Genomic DNA, 15,764 nt, shown 5'->3' with positions numbered 1-15,764 from the left:
GGTATGTCTAGTTCGAACTAGCGGGGTAATGTAGGCATACCGCACTTGCAAATGAAGCCCGGGATGTGAATTTCCCGGGCTTCATTTGCATAAGCGGGGAGCCGCCATTTTTAAATCCCCGCTGGTTCGAACCCCGTGTAGCGCGGCTACACGGGGCTCGAACTAGGTAGTTCGGACCAGGTAGTTCGGAGGTGTACCGGTAGTTCGGAATAGGAATCCTAGTCCGAACTACCTAGTTCGAGCCCCGTGTAGCCGCGCTGCACGGGGTTCGAACCAGCGGGGATTTAAAAATGGCGGCTCCCCGCTTATGCTAATGAAGCCCGGGAAATTCAAATCCCGGGCTTCATTTGCAAGTGCGGTATGCCTACATTACCCCGCTAGTTCGAACTAGGAGGGTAGTGTAGACATACCCTAAGTGACTTCACCAGGGCCTCATGGGATGTCTGTAGCAGAGCTGGGAAGTGGTGCCAAGTCTCCTAAGTCCCAGGCTAGCACCCTAATCCCTGCACTGCCCTTCCTCACCAGAACTTCTTGCTCTGATGTCTGTGGGTGCGAGGGATTCACGCGGTAATGTAACACTGCAGCACAGAGCCTTCTGAGCCAGCCACCCTCGCTGTGACTTCCGTTTCCCTTGCTTGGAGGCATCTGGAGGTGGCTTTGATACTGGTGGGAGACACACACAGAGAACCCTTTGAACCTCTCTCTGCCTAATGATTCCTTTGGTTTTTCTGCCTGAGGCCTGCTGCAGAATCCCACGCCTAGCTGGGTTAGCAGCCATCCAAAGGCTGAACGCACACTTCTCCCTCCCTGCCTGCCAGCACCCTCGAGTAACAAGATTTAGATTCCTATCAGCGAGGCGGCTGTTTAGCTCAGGTGGACTTGTTGGCAGGAAAGTGCACAGACACGGGATGCGTGAGTGTGCAAACCTACATGTGCACACAAGAGGGCATGTGTGCGTGCAGGCGTCTGTGCAAATGCACTTGTGCAAGTGTATATGCGTGATGGCAGGGCATGTGTACGTGCAACAAAGCGTGTTTGTGCCAATATGCTGGGCTCTCATACAAATGTCCCAGCAAGGCCAGCCAACCCCGGACAGGAGAAAGGTGAGGAGTACAGGGGGTGAGAGCAGGACTGAACGTACATGTCTGTGTTCGCACGCCTGGCTGTTTGGGCCTGCCATGTGGCTTCACATCTCTTTCCCAGTGATACAGACGTGAGTCTAAGCCAGAGGATGGGTCATACCCAGGGACTTTTCTAGGCTGCTCCGAGGTGGACCAGGGGCTGCTCGGAGCCATTCAAAGTCCCATGCTCAGAGTTCAGTTTGGACAGCTCGCAGGAAAACAAAACCCTAAGCTCACTGGCTTTTCCCTCCTGCCCTGGACACGGCCACTCCTACGGGGAAGCGGAGCAAAGCGAGTCAGGACAGGAGCTGCCTGGCACTTGGCCTTTCGCTGGGCTGCTTGGCAGGCTGAAACTGGCGAGGACAGAAAACAGCAGGTTCCGTGGCATTGTGCTTAGAGTTGTAGAAATCTGCAGCCGGCGGGTCGGCTTTGCCCTCTCGGGGGGGACACGGCCGCCCGCTGCGTTTAAGGACCTCCCTTGAGCCGCACTTCGGTTGCCCCCCAGTTCCAGGACAACCCCTCTTTGCTCTTTGCACGGCACATTCCGGTTGTGCTGCGTTTTACACTGCCTCGAACCCACGCTCACCCCCGCTGCTCTTTTAAGGGGTTGGATTGTCCGGGCACTCTGGGCCAGAAATGGGTACCCACCCTCCTCGCGGGGGCAGCAGCCTCACCTCGCTTTCTCTCGTCCGCTCTAGGTTACACTTGCATCTGCCCGGGGCAGTTTTCTGGCAACCGCTGTGAGCTCGGGGACAGCCCGTGTGAATCCACGCCCTGCTTGCATGGCGGGACCTGCCTCCGCTCCGAAACAGGCTTCACCTGCCTCTGCCCGCAGTGGTATCTCGGGGAAAGGTAAGACCAAGGAGCGGCTTTCGGTTGTGTTCCCCGGGGCACAGCCCTCGGCTTCCAAAACACCTTTAACCTTGGGCGCTGTTTCTCCTGGCTGAGGGGAGCTCCTAGGAGCAGCCGTGTCCCCAGTCATGACCTTGATACCCCATCCAGCCCTGGCCAGGCTCACTGCCCCATCCCTGGCTCTTTTTGGATTGCGGCCTCAAACTCCCGAAGGCAGACGGAAGCAGACAGTGAACCCGTCCCCGAGCGATTGCACTGTCACTAGCTGTGCCGGGTGCACACACTTATTGGAGCCTGAGAAAACAATCTCGTTCAGCCGGCGCTTCCCTTGCGGGCTGTGAATGTTTTATTTGGTGCCCGTTCAAAGTGTCCTCTGGGGACAGAGCTGTTCCCAGAACTGCTCTTTTAACAAGTGCACACTTAACTCTGCCAAACTACCTGTGACGTGCCCAGGCTCATTCGGGGAACTGCGAGGACGTATTGTTCAGGGGGAGATAGAGGACAGCACTGGGTCTGATACCTGTAGAGCAGTGGCGGGGGGGAGGGAGGGAATAATTGTTGATGGGGGGGCCACGCCAAGATTTTGGGGCTGCACTTTTCTATGGAGGGGGTGATTGGGCAGGGGGCGGGGCAGCACGCAAAGTCTCCCCCCCTCTCCCTCACCAGGGGCACATGGCGCCTAGAGGGAGTCGCTGGCTGTTTTGAGCAGCCTTGGGTTGCAGCAAGCAGACAGCCTGCTTCCGGATCTCAGCAGGGCGGTCTCTGGGCCGGATGCGGCCCACGGGCCGGAACGTGCCCACCCCCCCGTAAGAGCTTTACAGCTGAAAAGCAAGTTGGTTAGTATCAGCCAAGAGTCAGTCCCCTATGGCTACTAGGTGAGGGTATCAGTCCTGACCCTCCAGGGATCACCTCTGCCAGAGAGCACCCCGGCAGCACCGATAGGAATGTCCGACCCCTGCTCCATCCAGCCCAACACCCTGTCTCCGAGAGTGGCCAGACGCAGACCCTTCAGGGGAGGGCGTAAGAGCCCTGCGGCAGGCAGGAATAGGATCATCTGCCCCACAGAGGCGCCCCCCCTGGCCTCTAACAAGGAGAGACCGGCTTACGCCCTGGAACGCAAGGCTTAGTGTCCCTTCCCACAGTCGTGTGGTTATTCATTCTGATCATTCTGGATAATCTGCACAGCCACACGAGGGCAGGGTCAGCAGACACGCTGAGCATGGACAGCGCCGAAAGAGCTAACACGGCTCCCAACATCGATTCCAGCCTCCGCGTCAGCAGTGAGACGGTTACGCCTGCTGTAACCCCCCGTCCCACGCGGGGCTCCGGGCTGCCCCACCGCACGGCCGGAAAGAGCCCGGCGCAAATGGACTGGCAAGCGGAGCTAGCACCGCTCTGCTGCCTTTGAAACCGGCCCAGCGGGTAGACGGGCCTGGTGGGTGAATATTAAACGAGCCCCTCTGTTTGGGGGGGGGGGGGGAATATACAAGTGATCACCAGGGGGCGCTGCTGTACCTGGAACAACCAGCTTGTCGAGTCAGGCAAGGCGGGGGAGGTAGTATCTTATATCTTACTAACAGAACACCTCGATGGGATCATGAGCTGTCGTGGGCACAGCCCTCTTCTCCAGATGACCGGAGTGTTGGAAGTCCAGAACCAACATATATAAATAAATGTTGGTCCTAGACAGCCAACACTCCAGTGGGCTGTGCCCATGAAAGCTCATGATACCATCTGTGGCGGCGTATGGGGGTTCCCCCGCCTCCTGCACCCCCGTAATGGCACGAACAGACTCCACCAGCCAGTGGAATAGAGGGAGTTTATTGCTTCTCCAGGATACAGCACAGCACAGATGTAATCCGGTTACAGGGCCAGGCCTAGGATGCCTCAACCCCCCTTGAGATGGGGGAGACCGTGCCCCTAAATCCCAGCCCCTTGCTTAGGCTGCCTCCTCCATGATTCCAGGCAGATCCTCAAACTCTCTTCCAGCCCTGCCCCCCAGCCAGGTGCTGGTCTCTGCCCTCCTTCCTTTGTCCCTTCCTGGGAGGCTGAGCCGGGGTGTCTGGGTTAATCCACATTTGGGAGAGTCAGTGAGAATCTCCCATCGCAGCGCAGGGGGACCCCGGTTCTCAGACAGCCCCCCCCACTACACCCGACCATCGACATGTTTTGTGAGTCTATAAAGTGCTACCAGACTATTGGTTGTTTTTTCAGTTTCTCTTTTCTGGGGTGTCTGCTGGTGAGAGGCGCAGGTTTTAGAGCCACGCGCTTCGGCAGGTCTGGGAAAGGTGCCCTGAGTGTCGGTGGAACAGATTAGTTTAGCATAAGCAGGTGACCTAAAAGGGTGTGTGAATGTCTCCCTTAGATAAATCTTTACACACAGGAAGGCCGGGAGAGAAAGCTGGAAAAGAAAAGAAAAGGTGGCAGAGTGTTTGCTACTGGATGGGACCCCTAATCCAATGTTAGGGGCCCTGGAGGCGTTCTGAGTTCTAGAATCATTTCAACGGTTCTGGGGTTCCCATTCTAGTCAGCAAAGAGGAGAGCGTCCGGGCTTTCCATGGGGGTGGAAAAGCAAACTCAGTAGTTCAGGCTTGATTCCTCGGACTTTTCATCAAATCTCTACATGCCGAAGGGCTGGGCTTTATGAGAGCATCTAGAAACCACCCTTGTGTGAAAGCTACTCCGGACGCTCCCCAGATGTTTGCTTCCCCTGGGGAGTCAGCCCCATCGGAGGCAGATTCTCAGAGGTTATTCCCTCTCCTGACTCAGCAAAGACTTCAAGGCTGTGTCTAGACTGGCAAGTTTTTCCGCAAAATCATCTGATTTTGTGGAAAAACTTGCCAGCGATCTACACTGGCCACTTGAATTTCCGGAAAAGCACTGACGATCTCATGTAAAATCATCAATGCTTTTCCGGAAATACTATGCTGCTCCTGTTCGAGCAAAAGTCTTTTTCCAAAAGACTTTTGTGCAAAAGGGCCAGTGTAAACAGTATAGTACTGTTTTCCGCAAAAAAGCCCCGATAGCGAAAATGACGATCGGGGCTTTTTTTTTTGCGGAAAACCATGTCTAGATTGGCCACGGATGCTTTTCCGCAAAAAGTGCTTTTGCGGAAAAGCATCCTGCCAATCTAGACGTGCTTTTCCGAAAATGCATTAAAAGCATTTCCGGAAAATCATGCCAGTGCAGACGTAGCCCCAGAGTAGAGAGAGTTTCCAAGCACCCAATTTCTCCCAGCAAGTGAGGGGCGTACTGGAGAATCTTCCTCTGCCTTTGGAAAGAGGAGTTTTCTCTCTTGGGCTGTGTCCAGACTCAGGGGTTTTTTCGAAAAAAGTAGCCTTTTTTCGAAAAAAAACTTCACCTGCGTCTAGACTGCAGCCACATTCTTTCGAAATTAAATCGAAAGAACGCAGCTTTTCTTTCGACGGCGGTAAACCTAATTCCACGAGGAAGAACGCCTTTTTTCGAAAGTGCTCTTTCGAAAGAAGGTGTTCTTGAAAGCAAACAGGGCTTTTTAGAAAGAGAGCATCCAGACTCACTTGCTGCTTTCTTTCGAAAAAGCGGCTTGCTTTTTCGAAAGTTCCACGTGCAGTCTAGACACTCTCTTTCGAAAGAGGCTTGCAGTCTAGACATAGCCTTGGTCTCTGGCATGACAGGGATCTGGCTTCTGTCTCGGGGTGCGGTTAAATGTACCAAATGGCTAAAGGAGGCAGAGGCATTCTCAGGGTTGCCTGGGTGACATGACAGGGATCAAGTGCATCACCTACAGAAAACCAGGGAGAAGGAACCACATGGGAGTCAGTGCTACCATGAAGGGACTAACAATTGGATAAAGCAGCTGCTCCAGACCAAACGTACAGATTGAACCTCCAGTCCAGAACTCTGTGGTGTTAGTGATGTTAGTGAGATGCAAGTCCACTTATCGTGGGTGTGGCCAAGTTTCGTGTGGTCCCATAAAGTGTGTTTACAGCCCCCAGTCCTGGCTCTCGGGGTTCCTTGCTGCTATTTAGCTCTAATTTACCCCTACGTGTCCTCGAAGAGCCCAGCAAGCTACAGAAGTGTGGGTCATGCTGCTAGAAAATATTGATTTCCCATGGTTCAGCAAATTCTCTGCTTCGGCCCCAGTCAGGTCTCAAGGGCACCGGACTACAGAGATTCAATCTGTACCACAAATGTGGGTATAAACTAAGTGGGAGTGGCTGGGCTCGGAGTTTGCCTTTACAAGCCGGCCTGCCCCACCCCACAACCCTCCCGCTAGCTGGAGGGACAGGAGGAGAGGCAGCTCTGCTTCTAGTCCCTGAAAACTCCCGTAATTTATTGCCACGGATGCATCCTTGTGGGCCCCTCCTCACCTTCCCCACACCACGTCGGGGAATGGCTCATTCAGAAATAAAGCTCCCGGCCACACTCGAGAACTTGGGAGCGCAATGGACAGAAATCCCCTGCTGACAAGACTGTGTCTCCTGAAGGGAAGCTGCTTCCTGGCTAGCGAGCAACCGAGGCCGGACAGAGTTTGGTGCTAGCAGGCGCTGGGGCTCTGAGAACGGAGTTGTGTGGAGGGATGGGGCTGGAAAGCTAGGACACCCCCCAGCCCCGGCTCTCCTCACAGCATACAAGGGACTCCCCTTGAGTAGAAACACGGGTAGCTTGGCTTTCCAGAGGAGCCGCCGCCCTGCTTTGGCGGGGAGGAGCTTCGGAGGTGTCCCCAGCCGTGACAGTATCTCCCCTCCCCGCCTGCAGGTGCGAGAAGGTGGCTGAGGAGTGCCAGGACAACCCCTGCCGGAACGCGGGGCGCTGCATGCAGGCCGGCGGCTCTATCCACTGCATCTGCACGGGGGACTACGAGGGGGCCTTCTGCACGCAGCGGCTCGTGACCCCCGACATCGCCCCCGCCAAGTGGGGGATGGGCCCGGTGGAGATCGGCGTGATCGTCGCCGGGGTGTTGGGCCTGGTCATCCTGGTGGCGGCTTTCGCCTTCGTCCGCAAGCGCTACTGCCGCCCGGCCAAGGCTCACAAGCCGGTGGCCAGCGAGGACCCGGACCTGCTCTCCAAGAGCGAGTTCTCCAAGAGCGTGGGCGTGGCCACGCACGCCCCGCCCCCCATCGAGCTCAACGTCCTCAGCAACGGCCCGCACGGCCACCCGGCCCGGGGCACGCCGGAGCAGCGCAAGCCTGTGCCTGCCGCCGAGTTCGTCACCTTCGGCGCGGGCCACGCCCAGAAACCGCGGGGCACCATCGTGTGCAGCGTGGCCCCCCACCTCCCGGCTGCCCCACCCTCCAACGCCGACGAGTCCTTCCTCAAGAGCTCCTGGGCCAGGGAGCAGATGGGTCAGTGCTCCTCCCTCGCGCGCCCCTCCCTCCTGCCAGGGATGGGTCCCCAAGGCCGCCAGGCTTGGGAAAGGCCGTTGGCACTGGCAAGAGCCGCGTAGTGTGGACAGGTGCTGTCCAAGCCAGTGCCACAGCTCTACCCACACAGTTCAGTGCCTCCTGCTACACCCGCAACCCTGCTAGCATCCCTCAGGCCTAACCGGCTACACCTTCACCCCTCACCACCAGCTACACCCAGCTGTCCTCCACCTGCAACCCTGCCAGAACCCACCAGTCCTAACCTGCTGCACCTTTCACCCCTCACCACCAGCTACACCCGGCTGTCCTCCACCTGCAACCCTGCCAGCACCCCCCAGTCCTAACCTGCTGCACCTTTCACCCCTCACCACCAGCTACACCCGGCTATCCTCTACCCGCAACCCTGCCAGCACCCTCGGTCCTAACCGGCTACACCTTCACCCCTCACCACCAGCTACACCTGGCTATTCCCTCCACACTTAACCCTGCCAACACCCCTCACACCTGACCAGATATACCCCACAACCTCCCCATTGTCCTGCCAATACTTCTCACTCCCAACCTGCTACCCCCCTCACCTCACCATCTACCCCCACCCACCCACCCACACTGCCCTGCCAATCCCCCTCACTCCTGACCGGCTACATCCTCTCACACGTGACTAGCTACCCCCCGCTACCCCCTACTGCTCTGCCAACACCCCTCACTCCCGACTTGCTACACCCCTCTTTTCTACTTGTTCTCTCTTCCTTTCTCTGCTCTATACCCAGGTTTGGATGGCTGGCGAGGGAGGGCAAGGGGTAGGGAGGAAGAAGGGAGAAAGAGCTCTTGGGTGGCTAGGTGTACACATAGTATACTTGATTCTGCCTCTGGCCAGGGGTCAGTGAGATGTCCTCAAGGCCCCTTCCTGCCCCTGCTTGCTCTGACCCTAGGGAAGCCTGGCTGTAGACAGCTGTTAACCTGGTTCTGATTTCATTCCAGTCTACCCAGCAGAAACCACCTACTGGCCGCCCAGGTACCGACCATCGGACGTGCAGGACCATCCCCTCTACGACATCATTCAAGGCCCTCCCTTGCCTCCTCCCCCCCACATAGACTCCGAACCAGCTGGGCTTTACGGTGGCTTTCCCTTCCCGCTGGACCAAAGCAACAAACGGGCCCCCATCCCTCCACGCTACAGCAACCAGAACTTGGAGGACTTCCTGCCAGCCGGCCCCGTGGACCTGCCGGCCTCTCAGTGCCAGAACGAATACACGGCCATCAGCTACTACCCTGCCCAGCTGCTGCAGAGCGAGGGGACCCCCTGCCCCCCGGACACCGGCTGCAAACGGGTGAGCATGCGTCTCAGCGTGGCCCAGCCGTCCTACGCGGACTGCGAGCCTGGCCTCAGGGCCCAGCCTGCCCCACCCCCAAACTACGAGGGCTCGGACATGGTGGAAAGTGACTATGGGAGCTGCGAGGAGGTGATGTTTTAATGGGGGCGCGTGCTTGGAACAAGAAGGCAGCCGCTCGAGCTGTGACTGGAACGTGTCCAGAGGGAGACGTAACCGGGGTTTGCTCCCCTCCCGGCTGGGACAGACAACTCTCCCATGAACAGCTTCCCTGCGCACAGCCGGGCTGTAATACACCACGGACCCTTCTCCCGGCGTCCTGTTCGGCGCCCCTGCTGTGCTCCAGGGAATGGCTCTCCGCTGAGCACGAACCACAAAAGCAAGTGCCACAAAGGAAGTTCCCCTGGCTCCAGCAGTCAGCCATGAAGGCACCACGTCACCCTGCCCCGGGCCGGAGCCTGGGATGGGGAGAGAGGACCACAGAACTTTGGGACAATCCGTTGCCAGGGTAGCAGAAGGTGGGCCTGGATTGGTTACTCACTGTAACCCAGGGAGACATGAGCCATGCCTCTGATGAGGGGCAGCGAGGATTCTCTTGCGCCTGGCTCCAAGGACTAATGGTGGGCTAATCCTTCTCTGAGCAGAATTTTGACGACAGCCCGCCCCACCGTGCCGTCCATCCTCCGGGCTGGCGCCTCTCGTGGCCGTGAGCAAGACGCAGGAATCTAACTGTTACGTTAGTTCATGTCTGGGCTGGTCTCCCTGCAGCCGTAAAGAGCCCAGAGAAAGGTTCCTTTCTGAGGAGACACGGAGCAAAGAATTCTGCCTCTCTTACCTACCTCAGGGGCTGGAACAGTTCTTATAATGGGGGTGCTGAGAGCTCCTGAATCCAGCTGGAAAGCCTGTATATCATGGAAACCATCTCAGGCAAGGGAGTTCTACAGCACACCCCTAGTTCTAGCAGCTATCACAGGTAGCTGGAAGGAGAAGGCACAAGATATCCAGACAGGCCCAGAATTCAGAGCAGGTGTTTGATTGGACAGTTACTTCCGTCCCTTCCCATCTGGAAATCTGCCAGGCTCCATGTGCACCGCAAGTATTACCCGTTGTCCACCCACATCTACAGCAGCCCTCCTGCTGGGGGACACGGCTCCGCTGTCATCAAATGAGGGCTTGTGGGTACAGACGGGACCTTGGGGTTCTCGGGCCCAGGGACTCCTGTCTCCGAAAGGCCTGCTGACAGCAGCTCCTGATGTGCAATGAACCACAGACATATGAATGCAAGTCCTGTGCGTGTGTGTGTGTCCGTGTGTATTTGTGCAGCTGTGAATATACACACCACAGCCGGGGAGGAGACTGTGCACTGGTCCCTCCCAGGTCCCCTCCCAGAGAGACACGGTGATGGAACGAGGATTTCCGAGGGGGTTCGCCTGGCTCGCGGAACGGATGGTTTCTCTGGGAGTTTTTCATCTTTGGTTGTGTGCTTGGTTTCTGAACGCAATTAAAAAGAGAGGAGGGTTTTATTATTATTATTTTAGTGGAAAATGAACTGGGGCTCCTTTGTCAACGGCAGGCAGCTGCCCGGCTCTGCAGAGAGAGAGGCATGGGGTGCACAATTCGGAGCTGGATGCCCTACATTCCAGGTGCCATCAGCGTCTGTCTCTTAATTCACCCCTTTCTAAAAGACAAGAGGCCCCCTGCAAATGTTGGCGCGGGCGCTGTTTCAGATTCAAACACCCTCCAGGTCTGGAGGTCTTTGGATCCACGGATTTGGGCCCCGGCTTTAGATCCAAGACAATGAGGGCAGGGGAGTTGGGAGCAGCCTGCCCTAGGCTCAGGAACAAAACTCCAGCTTCCCTGCGTGTCTTCCTAGCGATGGGCCGGAGAGGCCCCAGTTGTACGAGGGGAGTGGCCAGGACTCACGCCCTTGGCAAACCCCCACTTCAGAGCAGAGCGATTTTCCAGGAAATGGGCAATTTCAGACAAGACTCCCCTTTCATTTCACTCACCCAGCGCCGTCCATCGGGCTTCTGGGGCCCTAGACAGTACTGTACTGGTAAACTAGCGCCCCATGCCCGATGGCAGCCCAGGATGGGGAATGACTATTTTTGTTAGAGGTGCGATTTTATTATCTTCAGCAACACACTAATGAAATCGGTGAAAGCAAATTGTGAGCCAAGATCCTGTCAACTCCCCCCATAAAATCAGAAATAGGCTTGGAGCTGGCAAATGCCTGTGAAAAGGCTCCATTCCCGCTCGAATGGCTCTTTCCCAGGTCAGTGTCTGCTCATCGCGCTGGCTGGTTTTTCCCTTCTATGTGAACTAGCTCCTCTCCGGAGGAAGCAGAGCTACACACCCGGGGTAGGGTTCTGTGCCTGGCTCCTGAGGCGTTTTGTGACCTTTTCGCAGGGCTGCCAGATTCCTCCGCTCTCTGGCCAGGTTGGGCTTTTCCTACCATGGTTACTACCGTGACCTGCCTGCAAAGCCAGGGCACGTGACGTGAGAGCCCCCCGTGCGACCCATCCCAGCACTGCTGTGGCGCCATCGGCCAATCCCACACATTGTAGGGACGCCAGCGCAGGGAAGCAAAACTGCCCCGTCCCAGGAGACCGGCTTGGCTCTGACAATCGTGCGGCCCGTTGAGATGAAGGAGGGACACTCGTGCGGCCACTCACTAGCCTAGGCGGCCCCTCCCGGCCTTCCATCCTGTCAGTGACCATTGGTCACCACCGAAGCGCGTTATTCCCTCTATCGCAACGGCAACCAAAGGGTTGGACTGGAAACATCCGCAGTGGCGCTGGGGGGTGTCCCTCAAGCCAGCCAGGAAGCGTGTGCAGAGACGTGCACCAGAGCCCCGGCAGACTGCGAGGACGGGAAGGTGAACTCCCACCCCAGGCTCCTGTGGGGCCCCCTGCGGAGTTAGTGGGTGCCGGGCCCGGCCAGGGCAGGTCTGCATGGACGGAGGGAGACCATCTGGGCCCACACTGCAGCAGGAGTAAGGTCTCTGGTGCCGTGAAAACCAAACCCGCCTGATGCGCTTCCCGGATTCCCGCAAACGGCTGTTTTTTGGGGGCTTCCCTGTCCAGAAGGCCTGGCTCAGATGTGGGTCACCACAAGCAGGCAGACCAGCAGGACGAGGGGGGAAGGGCTCCTCGCTGCGCCCCTAGGCAGCACAACAGGTTTGGGGTGGTGTGAGCCGGCCCTGCAGCCCCATGGGATTGCCTCAGCTGCAGGAGAACACCCCCGGGGGACGCGACCGCCAGGAACAGCGACGCTGAGACTTACGAACGGCTCCACCCAGCGCCCAGCCCCCTCCGGAGCACTCTAGAGCCTGTGGCATGGCTGAGGGGTGCCAGTTCTCAGCTCCCCACCCAAAGGGGCAGGACTTCCCGGAACCTGGGTCACATGTGGGGGGGGGGGGGGCAGGGCAGGGATGTCAGCTCAGAATCGCCACCAGGGGGAACAGTCCCCCCCGGGGGTGAGCACACGCACAGGAGGGCAGAGTGTGGGGCTGGGAGGTGCCCCATCCTCTACCCCCCCCCAGGTTAGTCTGCCAATCACCCATTCCCAGTGCCCCTCTGTCCACTCCCTCACCTCAGCCCCCACTCCCTTCCTTTGCTACTCTTCCCCATGTATCCCCCTCCCCATAACCCTGCCCCCGCCCTGCGGCCTTCACCCCAACCCCTATCTCCCCCTGATACCTTTGCCTCCCCCGATCCCTCTGCCCCACTGGGAAGAAGCCATGTGTCTACATTTTCCACCCAAAGCCACAGATTACATTCCCCCCCAAAATAAAATGGCCAAGCCTGACTCACCAATGGCAGCATTCCCCAGCCACTCCCTCCCAAACGTCGTTTGTCTTGGATACGGGAGGGGGGTTGGGATCAATGTACCTGTAGCTACGTTAACAGAAGCGTGAATTCGCAGCCAGACACCTCAAGGCGGTTTGGGGCTCATCCACTCACCAGTGCCTCACTGTACCAGTACATGGCAACAGACGGAAAGCAGTTGTGGGGGGATGGACTGTAACTTGGGAACCCCTCAGTCAAATAAGCCCCAAGTTGGCAAGCCAACCCTACGGCACATCCCCATGAAGCACACCAAATTTCAAAGCCACCCGCCTCCCCATTCCGACGGTAGAGTAGCCCTGACAAGCGGCAAGTTATAAAGCAGAAGGTGTGCCGGGTATAGGCGTTCTCAGGCTAGGTTCCTGTGTTTACACATCTGTGCAGGAAGGAGGGGACGTTTTCTCAAGTACTTTTCTCAGTTTGGGTCCCCCAAAGATTTAGGGGGTCTCCACACACCCCACTGGCAAAACTCAACAGCTTGTGACCTTTGGGACCCGCATCGTATCCATAGTTTGATCTCTCGCTCTGCACAAGCAAAACCCAAAAACCCCACCAGCGGAGGGCAACCAAAATGATTAGGGGGCTGGAGCATATGACCTACGAGGAGAGGCTGAGGGAGTTGGGTCTGTTTAGTCTGCAGAAGAGAAGAGTGAGGGGAGATTTGAGAGCAGCCTTCAACTTCCTGAAGGGAGGTTCCAAAGAGGATGGAGAGAGGCTGTTCTCAGTAGTGACAGATGACAGAACAAGGAGCAATGGGCTCAAGTTGTGGTGGGAGAGGTCCAGGTTGGATATTAGGAAAAACAATTTCACTAGGAGGGTGATGAAGCGCTGGGCTGGTTCCCTAGGGAAGTAGTGGAGTCTCCATCCCTAGAGGTGTTTAAGTCTCGGCTTGACAAAGCCCTGGCTGGGTTGATTTAGTCGGGATTGGTCCTGCCTAGAGCAGGGGGCTGGACTTGATGGCCTTCTAAGGTCTCTTCCAGCTCTATGGTTCTATGATTCATGTAGCCAGCGCTTCCCGGTACAGAGAGGAGACACTGAATTGTATCAGAGTCAGGTCTGAATGAGTCACACGGGGCGGGGGCAGAGGGGGCTGAAGGAGATGGTCTTGCTAGGAAAAAATCAAAGTACCCCCCCTTTCCATCCCCCCAGCGTGTTGAAAATGGGCTTGGGGTGGGGGTGGACAGCCACTTTCGTTCCTCCCTTTCTGAAAGGCCAGGCAAGAGAAGTTCAGCGTGAGAGACCAGCCTGCCCCTTCCCGAGGGAGGGACTCTTGAAGTAGGAGGGGAGGGGAGGAATTCTCTGTTCTTCAAAAAGATTCCCTTCCGGGGCCTTACCAGAATGGTCTGAGAGGAGAACGGGGGTCGTCCGTGTCCCCCACCAACACCAGAACGAAGGGAGGTTCTAGCCACAAGGTCCATGGGCTCTGGGGGCTGTTTGAGGGGCAGATGTCCCTAGATCCCGATGGGCAAGTTCCCATTGTGCAGAGCCGAGGTCGAGGCTGCATTCACTCTTACCGGCTTGGGCATGGAAGAGGCAGTGGGGCAGGCCTCCAGTGGCCCTATCTCCAGCCCTTCCACCACACAGAATGTCTGCCTAACAAAGGCCACGTGGCAGGGATCCAGAAGAGGGGACCCTATTTCCCGGAGGTGGCCGACCCCAAAGCCAGAGGGCAGCCAAGCGGGCAGGGTCCTTTCTGCACATCGATCCTGCTTTGGGATTGTTCCCTCTGCCTGTGAGCCAGAGGGCCAAACTCCACCCTGGTGGAAGGCCCTGAAGCTCCATCACCTTCAGCGAGGGTCTGCAGAGGGTGGCCACGGTGACGGGACCCCCAAAACGCAGGAGAAATGGTTCAATGCTGGACGTTCAGAAAGGGATGGGGGGAGGGGCTCCTCGTGGATCACAAGCTAAGTCTGAGTCAGAGTGTGACACTGTTGGGGGGGGGGGGGAGCAAACATCATTCCGGGTGGCATTCACAGCAGTGTTGTGAGCAAGACACGAGAGGCGATTCTTCCGCTCTATGCTGCGCTGATTAGGCTTCAGCTGGAGTTGTGTGTCCAGTTCTGGGCAGCACATTTCAGGAAAGAGGTGGAGAAGTTGGAGAAAGTCCAGAGAAAAGCAACTAAACTGATGAAAGGTCTAGAAAACCTGGCGGAGGGAGACTCTGGCACAGTGCTGGGGGGGAGGGAGGGGGAAGCCTGCTTTGGCAGTGTGGTGTGGAAGTTGGCCCTGGCTAGAAGAGCAGAGAGATGGAGAAACTGGTGGAAGAGAACAAGAGCAGCCATATTGGCTCAGACCAAAGGTCCATCTAGCCCAGTGTCCTGTCTGCTGACAGTGGCCAATGCCAGATGCTCCAGAGGGAGTGAATCAAACAGGCAATGATCAAGCGATCTCTCTACTGCCATCCATCTCCACCCTCTGACAAACAGAGGCCAGGTACACCATCCCTACCCATCCTGGCTAATAAGCATTGATGGACCTAATCTGCATGAATTTGGCTGGTTCTTTTTTGAATCCTGTTAATGTCCTGGTCTTCACAACATCCCCTGGCAAGGAGTTCCACAGGTTGACTGTGCCCACATTTAGAAAAATGTCCTTGTGTTGGTTTTAAACCTGCTACCCATTCATTTCATTGGGTGGCCCCTAGTTCTTACCTTATGGGAACAAATACACAACTTTTCCTTATTCACTTTCTCCATACCTGTCACGCTTTCATAGACCTCTGTCATATCCCCCCAGTCTCCTCTTTTCTAAGCTGAAAAGTTCCCAGTCTTTTTAATCTCGTTTCATATGGCACCCAGTCCAAACCTCTCATCATTTTTATGGCCCTTTTCTGAACTTTTTCCAATGCTGAGAGATCTTTTTTTGAGATGAGGAGACCACATCTGCACACAGGATTCAAGATGTGGGCGTCCCATGGTTCTATATAGAGGCGATCAGATATTCTCTCTCTTATTCTCTATCCCTTTTTTAAGGATTCTTAACATCGGGTTAGTTTTTTTGGACAGCTGCTGCACACAGAGTGGATGTTTTCAGAGAGCTCACCACAAGGACTCCAAGAGCAACCTGAGGATCCTGGGGCGGGGTTTCTCTGACCAAGCCGCCAGGCTGGCACCGACAGGGTGGAGGTAAAGTAGAGGCCCCATAAGGTGCCAGAGCCAGGTAGCCTGCCTGGGAGGGCAGAGCGCTGGGACAAGTTGGTGCCATGGCTCCTTCCTTCCCCCGCATCCTGCGCGCCCCCTGCGCTTGGGGATGCTTGGCTTGTCTGGC

The 15,764-nt window shown here is 56.7% G+C and overlaps 1 protein-coding gene across 1 annotated transcript in view; it reads left to right on the top strand.

Annotated features, from left to right (window-relative positions):
- The window catches only part of FAT2 (FAT atypical cadherin 2), an 88,818-nt gene extending 78,640 nt beyond the window's left edge, over positions 1 to 10,178 (top strand). The window contains exons 22-24 of the mRNA XM_075900583.1: positions 1,820 to 1,973; positions 6,714 to 7,300; positions 8,300 to 10,178. Coding sequence (XP_075756698.1) covers positions 1,820 to 1,973; positions 6,714 to 7,300; positions 8,300 to 8,793 — 1,235 coding nt within the window. The 3' untranslated portion in view covers positions 8,794 to 10,178. The remainder of the gene's footprint in view (positions 1 to 1,819; positions 1,974 to 6,713; positions 7,301 to 8,299) is intronic.
- Positions 10,179 to 15,764: the final 5,586 nt, after the last annotated feature.

This window comes from Pelodiscus sinensis, chromosome 17 (assembly GCF_049634645.1).
Source record: "Pelodiscus sinensis isolate JC-2024 chromosome 17, ASM4963464v1, whole genome shotgun sequence".
Classification (NCBI taxonomy): domain Eukaryota; kingdom Metazoa; phylum Chordata; order Testudines; family Trionychidae; genus Pelodiscus; species Pelodiscus sinensis.
The sequence above is the reverse complement of the archived record's forward strand: the minus strand, read 5'-3'. Positions and strand labels throughout refer to the sequence as shown.